General features: G+C 54.4%; 2 protein-coding genes across 7 annotated transcripts; one reads left to right on the forward strand and one right to left on the reverse strand.

Moving 5' to 3' along the window:
- Positions 1-35: 35 nt before the first annotated feature.
- On the reverse strand, positions 36-4,792 carry LOC101933926 (methyltransferase-like 26 B). 6 transcript variants are annotated; one of them, XM_024104715.3, is made up of 7 exons: positions 4,659-4,792; positions 3,427-3,722; positions 1,897-2,056; positions 1,563-1,622; positions 1,002-1,069; positions 502-580; positions 36-183 (listed from the first exon to the last, which is right to left on the reverse strand). In XM_024104715.3, the coding sequence occupies exons 2-7, from the start codon at positions 3,618-3,620 to the stop codon at positions 121-123; spliced, it is 624 nt and encodes a 207-aa protein (XP_023960483.1). In that variant the 5' UTR covers positions 3,621-3,722; positions 4,659-4,792; the 3' UTR covers positions 36-120. The 6 variants fall into 6 exon arrangements, with proteins under 6 accessions (XP_023960483.1, XP_065419001.1, XP_065419002.1 ...); XM_065562929.1 differs by lacking the exon at positions 4,659-4,792 and adding an exon at positions 3,990-4,172; XM_065562930.1 differs by lacking the exons at positions 502-580; positions 4,659-4,792 and adding an exon at positions 3,990-4,172.
- Positions 4,250-9,900, forward strand: MRPL12 (mitochondrial ribosomal protein L12). The gene is made up of 5 exons (XM_005283052.4): positions 4,250-4,451; positions 4,682-4,868; positions 5,382-5,462; positions 5,902-6,039; positions 9,542-9,900. The coding sequence occupies exons 1-5, from the start codon at positions 4,378-4,380 to the stop codon at positions 9,656-9,658; spliced, it is 597 nt and encodes a 198-aa protein (XP_005283109.1). The 5' UTR covers positions 4,250-4,377; the 3' UTR covers positions 9,659-9,900.
- The last annotated feature ends 1,016 nt before the right edge of the window (positions 9,901-10,916 follow it).

A 10,916-nucleotide genomic window follows, 5' to 3' on the forward strand; every position in this document is an offset into this window, starting at 1 on the left:
GGGAGCAGCTACTCTCAGCCCACGGCAGAGACGGATTAATTTAAAAGCATTTATTCTTGGGTGTCCGTATCCCATGGGCTTCAGGCAGCCATGCTCAAACATCCTGCAGCCCAGCTGGGCCTACGCCATCTCCAGCTCCCTCCTCCGAAAAATCAGGCATTTGGTGTATTCTGGCATTTCCAGCTGGCAATGAGGAAAACAGGCATTAAGGTGCAGAACAACCAGCTTCTAAAGGGCTTTAGAGCAGTGACCAAGGCCTCCAGGCGTGAGCTGCGGGGCTGGAGTAGAGCTGTGTGTGTGGAGGGGGGCTAAAGTGCAGTGGGCTGGGTGTGGGGCCTGGGGGCCGCTGCAGCGCTGTGGCTGGAGAAAGTTTGCCATTGCCTGCTCATGCTGCCAGCCCCTCATTTTCATAGCAACTAACATTCAGTAGCTTCTAGGCTCCCTGCAGCTTAGCCCAAAGCCTTGAAACCTGCCTGTTTCCCACACCACACTGAACCTTACCATGCGCTCGAGGCGCAGTGCGTTGGGGGTGGCCAGCTGCCGCAGCTCCTCCACATCCCGCAGCCCCCAGGCTGGATTCCTGCCAGTCAAAAAAACAACAGAAGGCTGGAGAGGCACAGAGCAGCGTGCCGGGCTCTGGGGTGGATATAGCTGCCCTGGACTTTCCAAGGGGTGGGGCTGGGCTCATCCCCAGCTGCTGCCCGGTGATGAGCTCCAGCCCGCCCCAGATGCTGCCTGGGGAAGAGCCTCCCGCAGAGCACAGCCTGTGCCTGTAAGTGGGAGCCTGTCCTGGGGAAGCTGCCACAGGTGACTTGTGCTCTCCCAGGTGGGGGAGACAGTTGCACCCGGGAACAGGCTGTGATGTGTCCAGTCTAGAGCCCATCGCCTGTGGGCTGGATGCAGATTTGGCCCCTTCAGGGCTTCCACAGGGCAAGCCAGCCCCTAACTACCAGAATTGCTGGAGCCCCTGGGAAGAATTCAGCCCCTGGGGCACACCTCACCTCTCCTGGAGCTTCTCCTCCAGCTCCACGTTGCACTCAGGGCTGATGATCCCATTGATGGCAAAGGGCTGTGGGCACAAAGTGCAGTCAGAGTCACTCCTTGCCCTTCCCAGTCCCACTTCTGTGCCCTGAGGAGGTGGTGGCAGAAGCTGATGGGTGTTTAACCCCTAGGCTTTATTTGATTTCAAGCCTCTCCCATGGGGTCTGGACATGGCATTGCTAGGTCCAGCAGGCAGGGCCACAGGAGGGGTAAGATGTAATACGCTGTGAGCTAAGACAGTAGCAGCCGGTGCCTGCCCCCTCGCTGGAGGAGCTGGGCAGAGCTCTGGGGACCCGCATCCCCGTATTTTGCTCAGCAGATTGCACAGCCTGTCCTGTGGGGGGGGGGGGGGGAAACACAGGCTCCTGGAGACCGTGCAGGGGGCCCAAGACCGCTCTGGTGGTTCACAAAGGGGCCTTGGGCTTCAGATTCCTGGGAAGACCTAATATCCTCCTGCTGCTTCGGCGGGGAGGTGGGAGGGGGCAGAGGTTGTTGGTTGAGATTCTATTCTTCATACTTACCCCGTAGATCAGGCAAACTCCCCCGGGCTTCAGCAGCTGGCCCACACCCTGGAAGAGTACCTGCAACGCAAAGGCAGGATGTCATCCAGGTGGGCACTGGGAGGGGGGGAGGGTGAGCCCAGGCCAGGGCCTGCCCCATATCCCAGTAGGAGCAGGACAAGGTGCCAGCCCTGCTCCTCCCGAGCAATAATCCCTTGGGGCGGTGCGGGGTGCAGGCCTGAAAGGGCCACAGGCTCCTTCCGCCAGTGGGAGGAAGGATGTCTTTCTCACAAGGGTTGCTTGTTGTGGCGCCCCCATGTTCCCTGCAGGGCTCAGTTTGTCCACACATGCACACCTCCAGGCCTTGGGCAAGGAAGTGCAGCAGGTTGATGATGACGATGACATTGCAGCAGCCCTGGCTCAAGCCTGCCCACTGGTCCCAGGGCTGAGAAACGTCAATGGCCAGTGGCTTCTTCACGTTCTGCACCTTGGTGGCTCTGATGTAGGCAGAGATGCTGGAGGAAGAGAGACAGGTAAACCGGGAGAGGCTGCTGGTGTCTGCCTGGTGGTGCTGCACTGCACCCAGACAGAGGCTGCTGCCTGCTCTCATAATGGGGGATGCTGCAGGAGCTGCCCTGAGGTGCCAGGCTGGGATCCATTTAGCTACTGCCAGGGCCACAGTACTGCCAGCATCACCCTGCAGCGCAGGCAGTGGCTGTCTTGCCGACTCCAGGGGGGGAAGAGGTGCATTCAGCTAGACCAGGGGTAGGCAACCTATGGCACGTGTGCCAAAGGCGGCACGCAAGCTGATTTTCAGTGGCACTCACGCTGCCTGGTCCTGGCCACCGGGCCGGGGGGTTCTGCATTTTAATTTAATTTTAAATGAAGCTTCTTAAACATTTTAAAAACCTTATTTACTTCACATACAACAATAGTTTGGTTCTATATTATAGACTTATAGAAAAAGACCTTCTAAAAACATTAAAATGTATGACTGGCACGCGAAACCTTAAATTAGAGTGAATAAATGAAGACTCAGCACAGCACTTCTGAAAGGTTGCCGACCCCTGAGCTAGACCCTTCCCCCTCCATTAAAAGCCAGAACAGGCAGGAAGTGAGGCCTTGTAGGGGATGCATCTGGCTGCTCTCACCCAGATCATGGGCAAACACCATCTCTCTCCCTGTTGTGCTGTAAGCACTGATGCCTGGACCAAGACGTACCCAGCATGGCAGCTGCCTCTAAGGGAGTGCAAGAGGAGGGATAGGGCTGCAGGAGAATTGCAAGTGAGGTGGGCCATGCAGCCTAAGCCCCCCAGCTCTACAGCTGTGTCTCCTTGCCCTTGGAATTTGTCCTGTGCTGGGGCCACTATAAGTGTCATCCCAATGAAAGCTGTTACAAGCCCATGGGGGTGGGAGTCACTGCAAGATGGCATGTTCCCCTCCCCCTCCCCGATGCAGGTGTTATATGTTCTGATTAGCCTAAGCCTGAACAGCCTAGAAGGACTTGGCAGGGTTTGCGCAATTTCCAAAGGCAAAGTGAGCACAATCCCCTGCTGAACACTGACAGACTCCTGTTGTCACTGCCTGAAGTGGCAGTGTTTGAGAGCTGGGGCCTACCCCTCCTGTGGGCTGGGGAAGGGAGCTGGCAATGCTGTGGGAACAGCAGGTCAGGGCACTTTCTGCTCCTCATTACAGACTCCCCACTGTGTCCGTGATTGGAGCTGTAAGCAGCCCCACCACCATGGGAGTGAAATCCTCAACTCCCCAAATCCTTCCCCGTGGGAAGCTGTCAGCAGCCAGGATGGGGACACGAGCAGCTTTCATGCTGTGGGTGCTGTCCCTGCCTCTGCCCAGGGCTCCTGGAAGGACCAGACACAAGACGTACCTCTCATGGGCAGACGGGCTGATTTCTGAAGGCTGCCAGGTGACATTAGGCAGGGCTTGGGCAAAATGCACCACATGTTGCCCAGTCCCAGAGGCCAGCTCCAGCCCAAAGGCTTGGCTTGTATTATCCACGTAGTCAGCCAGTACCTCCAGGATCAGCTCCTTATTCCTCTCTGCCATGGGAGACACCAGCATCTTCTGCCACTGACCACAGGGCTTGAGGCTGCCACTAGAATGGTGCTGCCTGGATTTCTGCTCCTGCCTGACAGGGCTGGCTCTCCTCACAGATGGCCCAGCCTAGATTTATTAAGGCAAAGAAGATTACTGAGTGACGCTTGTCCCCGGGAGAGACGCTTAGGTGGGGCGGACAAACGGGGGAAAGGCCCGTGTGGTTCCTCCAGCCACGGGAGGCCGGCAGGGTGTCGAGGCCCTAGAATACAGCCACGGTTCAGGGCCTCAGCGTGTCTCTTCGGCCCCGGCCAGGCGGCTGGGAATGCTGCCCAAGGCAGCGTGACCCCAGGCACAGCCCCGAGCCCGAGGGCAGGGCCCGCACCCCACGCCTGCCTGGGCCTCATTCCCCACAGAGCCCCAGGTCACACAGCAGGGCATGGAACCCAGGCGTCCTGGCCCCGCCCCTCGCACAGGCCCCGCCCCTCTCTGCGCCTCCCAAAGGCCAAGTTGCCCTTGTTGCGGAAGCGGTGCATGCTGGGCTCGGAGGATTTAGCGCCCGCTGGCGGGTGACCTGCCTGAGCCATAGAGACGTGGGAGGCGGAGGCTAGACTGTCACCCTTTGCCAGTGACATGGCCTGGGCAGGGCTAGAGCGCCCCGGCGACCATAGAGACTGGGGAGCAGAGCGCCGCCACCGCGTCCTTCGCCTGCTGCAGCCCGCCTCCGAGGCCGGGCGTCTCCTTCCTGCTGCCGGGACCCAGCGTGCTCCGTGCCGGCGCCGCCATGCTGCCCGCCGCCCGCCCCGTGGGGGGGCCCTGCCTGAGGGGGCTCCGGGCCGCCGCCCGCCTGCTGCTCCGGTACCGGGGCCGCCCCGTCCCCGCGGGAGCCCCGAGCGGCCGGTCCCCGCGCGCGGCCCTGGGGCAATCCCGGGCCCGTCCCCTGCGGGTCCCGCCGCCCCGCTCGCGCGGCTCGGGCTGCGAGCCCGGCACGGCCCGTTCCCGGGGGGGGCGGGGGGCTGCGCGGGGCTGTGCGCGGGGCACCTCCGGGCCTGGCTAGAGCCTGACCGGGCCTCTCTTTCCATCGACAGGCAGCCGCTGCCGGGAGTCTGCGCTGGGAGGATGCTGAGGACCGGCTGCCCCCGAAGGGCCGAAGCCCTGGCCAGCGCCCCCTTGGATAACGCCCCGAAGGACTATCCGCCCAAGATCCGGCAGCTGGTGCAGGACATCGCTGGCTTGACACTGCTGGAGATCTCGGACCTCAATGAGTTGCTGAAGGTGGGCAGGACTTGGGCAGGCTCTGCCTCTCCCTGTCAGGGGCTCGTGACGGGTACCGGCGGGGGGGGTCACCTCTCTCTCCCCTGCCCCCCGCAAGTCTCTCCTCTTCCCCCACCAGCTCCTCCACGGAGCTCCCAGCTGTTTGCTGCTGCCTCTCCCTGTGGCTGCAGCTGGCCAGCTCCAGGAGCTGCTGCACAGGAAGGAGGCCCAGCTAGCAAACCCTGGCAGAAATTGGGGGGAGGGCATGTGATCCCACCTCCCCACATGTAACCTCTGGAAAGTGCCCCACTTCGTATAGTTGGGTAGGGTAGATGGCCTGGGCTGTACTAAGTTGGGGCTCCCAAGGCGTGGGGGGAAGGCAGGATACTGGGGTGGTTGATTGTCAGGGCACAGAATGGAGCTGTTCCTCTGCCCTTTGTCTATGGCTGGGGTGTTCTATGGTGGTCCCTCTTCTTGCTGGGAACACAGGACAGGCTTGAAGTGCTGTTGATTACACTTTGTTGCCTTCTGCAGAAGACATTGAAGATCCAGGACATGGGGCTGATGCCGATGGGTGGAATGATGCCACCACCTGCAATGCAGTCAGCCACTCAGGTAACTCCCAGGTGCTCTGCTAGGGTCCTCCTCCTTGCCCCTGGACAAATGCCAGGGGAAGGGAAGCACTGTCTAGGAAGATGGGCATTGGTTTAACCTTGTACTTTGGCAAATTTAGTTCTAGTGAGTCCAAAAATGCCCCACCTGTGATTCTGAAGGTTGGTTCTGAGCTAAACAGACCTACTCCAGGTTCTCCTAGGGGTCTTTATACCTGTGGTGATTCTAGACAAGGAACTGGAGTGTTGGTAGAAGTTTATATAGCTGCCTATCAATCTTGGAGCATCTTTCTCTGTGCGAGTGCTGTGCCCCTCTGCAGGTTTGCAGTGAGGTGAGTTCCCCAGTTGGCCAGAAGGGGCTGTTTGTCACATCCTGTGTGTGGCAGGGCGGAAGGGTCCTGAATGCTGCTATACTCGGCCTCACTAGCTTGTGTTGGTTCCAGGTAGCAGAAGAAGAAGAGGCACCCAAGAAGCAGGAAAAAAAACATTTCACTGTCAAGCTGACTGAGGTGAATGCTGTGGAAAAAGTAAAACTGATCAAGGAAGTGAAGAACTGCATGCAGGGGCTGAACCTTGTCCAGGTGAGCACTTACCTCTGCCTGTATGATCTTGGTCACTGCTTGAGCAGCATCTCCCTGGGGCTGTGCTGAAAGCTCTGAGCCTCTGCCCAAACTATTTTCAAAAGTGCTTTTTAAAACAGAGACATTGGCTGTACTTCAGAATAGCAGCTTGGATTCTTCCATGTCCTTGGGCTCCCTTTCCAGTGCACAGCGGTGTCCCAAGTGCATGGGGACTGAGCAGAGGCCACCCAACAGGAAGGCTATGTCCACACTACCATGATAAGTCGACCTACGCTACGCAACCCCAGCTACGTACCTTAGGTCGAATTACTGTAGGAGATCAATGGGAGAAACTTTCCAGTCAACTTCCCTTACTCTTCTCGTTGAGGGTAGAGTATAGGGATCGACTGGAGAGTGATCTGCTGTTGATTTGATGGGTCTTCATTAGATCCGCCAGTGGCTCGAGCTCGGCATAGATCTGGGCTGTAGTGTAGATGTGGCCAAAGTGTCTGCACCCACTTGTCTCTATTGATACCTTCAAAACAAGTGTCCCTCCTTCCCAGGACTTCTGGGTGGTTGGTTTCTAGAGGCAATAATGCACATTCTCACCAGATGGGGGCAGCAAAAACCTAACCCTAACCATGTGAGAGCGGCTGAGTCCCACATGGAATCTGCAAGAGAGGAGGGGCCATGGGAGGAAGACCTTTTTTTTTTTTTCCCCTTTAACAGCAGAGGAGTTTATTTATCCTATTAAGTACAGGAAATCCCAATCAAACAGCTTAACTTGCCGGCACAGGTTAAACAAGCCATGTAAAGCATTTTTTACTGAACATGTGAAAAGTCAGGGCCTAAGAGTCCAAAGACAGAGTTGTCAGAACAGTTCATATTCGAGTCGGAGCTTATTTATCTTAAACTCTTCTGATGTTGCTTGTGTGTCCTGGAGGTGGAAATAGTTCCGCAGATCTGTTTAAATTGGCCCAACCAGCGGCATTTAACAAGCACTGAAGCAATGAAAGATTTAGAGACTGCATTTACTGATGTGCGATTAGATTGTCTTCCTTCAACACCCTCTTCGGCATCTCAGGCAGGCTTGCAGAGAGCCACAGCAGAAAAGCGAACTTCTCCTCTCTCACGTTCTGTGAACTGTCTGCAGATCTTGGCAGAACCCTTCAATAGCAAATCATCTGAACTTTCTCCATGATTTACAGGGAATTGCATGCGTCCATCCACTTCATACAGGTGTTCATCCACGTTGACAAACCGAATAAAATAGAAGTTCACTTCCTCTTCCTCTACTTGACACTGGCCTTCTGGTGCAACAGCAGTGTGGACTTCCTGAATAACCTTGTTATTTTCAAGATGTTTTCAGTCACCAATGCCTGTGGATGCAGTAAATTGGCATCACCACACATTGTACCCAGGTGCACTCTCCCCAGCAGGCAATGCCACAATTTATCCTAAGATCCCCTGCAGGGCTCTCTGGACTAGCTAGGGCTTCTCATTGCAGCTGGATTCAGTCCAGCAATGGCTTCTCTCCAAGGAGTTTTCTTAATTCAGAGTTACTCAGGGATGTATCCCTCTCATTCACCAGCCTCTTTGTAAGCTGAAATTCCAGTCCTGGCCTGCTTCCCTGCATACACGTGTCTGTGGCAGGGCACTCTGTCCTCTCAGAGGAGACTGTTGTCTCATTCTGGGTTTCTCACACAGTTAGGAGCAGAGATGCTTTCTGTTCTGCAGGCCATCTTTAGTATCTGTGGTCTAGGCTCAATATGAGGCAAGGGTGGTAATAACTATCAGGACATAGAAAAGGTAGAAATATATAACAAATATTTCTGTTCTGATTGGGAAAGAAGCAGTAGGAGCAAAACATTAGAAAAAAGTGTTTTAAGAACAGCAGCTAGCCTACACATACGTGTATCTTACCTAAAATCCTGCCATCCCATAGTGGTGACGTATCTGGCTATGTCTACACTAGCACTTCTGTCGGTCAGGGTGTGGGAAAAAACTATCCCTGACTGACATACTTTTCATCAACGAAAGTGCCAGTGTGGACAGCGCTAGGTTGGCAGGAGACGCTCTCTCCCCAACACAGCTACCGCCACTTGTTGGGGGTGGTTTGATTGTGCCGGCGGGAGAGCTTCTCCCACTAGCATAGAGCAGCTACATGGGAGACCTTCCAGCAGCGCAGCTGTAGTGGTACAGCTGTGCCACTGTAAGGTCTGAATGTAGCCATGGCTTCTTCTGACCTCTCTCCTTTTCTCTTCCCCCTCCTACTAGTTCTTGTATCCAGCTTCCCCTGCTCCCCTAAGGGCGTGCTCTTAGTAAACCTGTGGGAGTCCTTTGTCTTGTTGATGGACTTTGGCCCTTCTGGCAACACCTATTCTGTAGGCTCAGCAGGAGATCAAGCAAGATTCATTTGAACCAATTGTTTTGGTGACTGTCCTGGGCCATGTCCTCTTTCCTGCCTGTAGAAATACTTAAACCAAGCCACTCTGCCTCCTTCCACAGACCTAAAGAAGAGCTCTGTGTAGCTCAGAACTTGTACTTTCCACCAACAGAAGTTGGTCCAATAAAAGATAGTGCCTTACCTACCTTGTCTCTAACCCAATATAGTCATACAGGAAAATACCACCCCAATAACCAGCTCATCATACACTATTAATACATTATTAAAATTCAGCTTCATAGTCATCACATGCGTTGTTACACCGCCTAATCCAGGGTCATACATCTAGGATCAAAGTGCACATTATGATTATAAGATGGGGGACCATGTCATGGAAACTGGTAACTTTGAAAAGAGCTTAAGAATCATGGTAGAAAATCAGTTGGACTTGAGCTCCCAATTCATTACTAGTAGAGGATGAACTCTTGGATGTATTAAGTGGAGAATATCAATCAGGAGCAAGGAGGTGGCATTACCTCTGTAAACAGCTTTAGTGATTCCATTACTGGGATACTGTGTCCATTTTTGGGTGTCCACACTTCAAAAAGATTGTTTGCAAATTGGAAAGGGTTTGGAAAAGAGATACAAGTCTGATCTGAGGTCTGAAAAACTTGCCTTAGAGTGAAAGACTAAAGAGGCCCAGTGTATTTGGTTTCACCAAGAGAAGGTGTAGCAATGACTCGATCGCAGTCAGGTACCTATAAGTGGCAGAGATGTCTGGTTGCAGTCAGCTCTCCTGTCTAGCAGAAAAAGGCAGAACAACATCCAATGGCTGGAAAACGAAGGTAGGCAAATTCAGACTAAAAACAAGGTGGGGATAACATCCCTAGGTAAGCTGTTCCAATGGTTAATGGATTCGCTATTGCTTGAAATGCTTAAACCAAGACTGAAAGACTTTCTGAAAGAGATGCTGTGCTTCAAACAGAAGTGATGGGCTTGATCCAGAGATTATTCGGGGTGGTTCTCTGGCCTGGGTTATATAGGACATAGGTGATGCTAATGGTCCCCTATGGCTTTAAAATCTATTAATCTAGTTAGTGAAAACAGCTAGTTTCTGACTCTCTCTCTCTCTGGCAGGCAAAGAAACTGGTAGAGTCACTTCCACAGGAAATCAAGGCCCATGTCTCCAAAGAGGAAGCAGAGAAGATCAAAGCAGCACTGGAGGCAGCAGGAGGGACCGTGGTTCTGGAGTAGATGGCCCACTCTCATGGCTGAGGGACTAATGTACCTCCTGCCCGTGTGGGGCACCTGTCCACTGACTGTCGCAGGGTTCCTGTGCATTTCCAAGGGGCTGAGATCTGCCCTGCTTTTCTGCAGTGGGGTTTGCTCGGTTAGGATGGCCCTGCGCCAGCGGGGTGTGTTCGGGGGAGGGGCTGACATTTGTACCAACACCGTAATGAACTCTGAATCTATTAAAAAGGTGTGTGTGGGGGAAAGTCTGTCAACCAGTGATGTGTAAAGACCAGTCCTCCCCGAAACCACTCACCAGACTGTGCACGCCAGCCAGCAGAGCTGCCTAGGCGTGGAGTGCACCCGTGCGCCAGCCCATGTGGCTCTGTGCCACCGAACAGGCCTGTTGCTGGCCTGTGGTCATTGATATTTTCACTCCATGTATTTACTCTTTTTCCTGTCCCCCTCCTTCCAATGGTATCTTCCCAGGTGCCTTCGGTATGGAGGGGGAGGGGTGTCCTGTGCTAATGCAGTGGTTTGACCTTTCACTGCAACTCAGACAATCTCAAACTAAGCCATGGTTAATTATTTACAGGTGAATGGATGTGGCCCACAGGAGCTGAGGGAAGGGGTATTTTTCTTGCAGGGTGATATTCAGGTTGGGGTGGATTCTCCTCCCTAGTGGGAGTCTGAACAGCATGGAAGCTTGGACTCCCATCTACTCAGCTGACTGCTGCTAAGAGGGGTGGGCACCTGTCTATCGCAGGTGACTGCTGTGCACTTGGAGGGAGGATTTGCCAGCCCAAACTAAGGCCATGACTATACTTACACGCTTCCCGAGGCACAGCTCTGCTGCTGTAAGAGCGCTTGTGTAGCTATGTTCTGCCGATGGGAGAGAACTCTGCTGTCAATGCACTAAAACCAGCTCAGTGAGCGGTGGGGGGGTGTCTCCTGCTGACATAGTGCTGGGCACACCCATGCTTATGCCAGCAAAATTTATGTTGCTTGCGGGGGGTGTTTTTTTCCCCACCGGCCTGAGCAACAAAAGTTTTGCTGACATAAGCGCTAGTGTAGCTGTGGCCTAAGCCAATGGCTGTGATATCAGTGGCACATGCCCATCTACCTCTGGGTGCTTGTGCAATAGTGCAGCGAGTAACAAAATCTGCATGAGCTGTGGGGGTGGTTGGCTTGGTACATATAAATGTGGGGGTTGGCTCGAGAAGCAGGGAGCCAGAGCCTGTGGGAAAGTCCCCCTGAGCTCAGGCCAGCACCTTGTTTCTAT

The sequence above is a fragment of the Chrysemys picta genome, chromosome 12, assembly GCF_011386835.1.
Source record: "Chrysemys picta bellii isolate R12L10 chromosome 12, ASM1138683v2, whole genome shotgun sequence".
In the NCBI taxonomy this organism is placed as follows: domain Eukaryota; kingdom Metazoa; phylum Chordata; order Testudines; family Emydidae; genus Chrysemys; species Chrysemys picta.

What these genes read in the sequence shown, in the direction of transcription:
- LOC101933926 (XM_065562928.1), bottom strand. Translation starts at nt 4,034, where the DNA reads ATGCCCTGCTGTGTGACCTGGGGCTCTGTGGGGAATGAGGCCCAG. An exon ending in TCCTTGCCCAAGGCCTGGAG is followed by an intron (nt 1,623 to 1,896) that starts GTGTGCATGTGT and finishes TTTGCGTTGCAG; the next exon opens with GTACTCTTCCAGGGTGTGGG. An exon ending in GAGTTTGCCTGATCTACGGG is followed by an intron (nt 1,070 to 1,562) that starts GTAAGTATGAAG and finishes TTGTGCCCACAG; the next exon opens with CCCTTTGCCATCAATGGGAT.
- MRPL12 (XM_005283052.4), top strand. Translation starts at nt 4,378, where the DNA reads ATGCTGCCCGCCGCCCGCCCCGTGGGGGGGCCCTGCCTGAGGGGGCTC. An exon ending in ACCTCAATGAGTTGCTGAAG is followed by an intron (nt 4,869 to 5,381) that starts GTGGGCAGGACT and finishes TGCCTTCTGCAG; the next exon opens with AAGACATTGAAGATCCAGGA. An exon ending in AGGGGCTGAACCTTGTCCAG is followed by an intron (nt 6,040 to 9,541) that starts GTGAGCACTTAC and finishes TCTCTCTGGCAG; the next exon opens with GCAAAGAAACTGGTAGAGTC.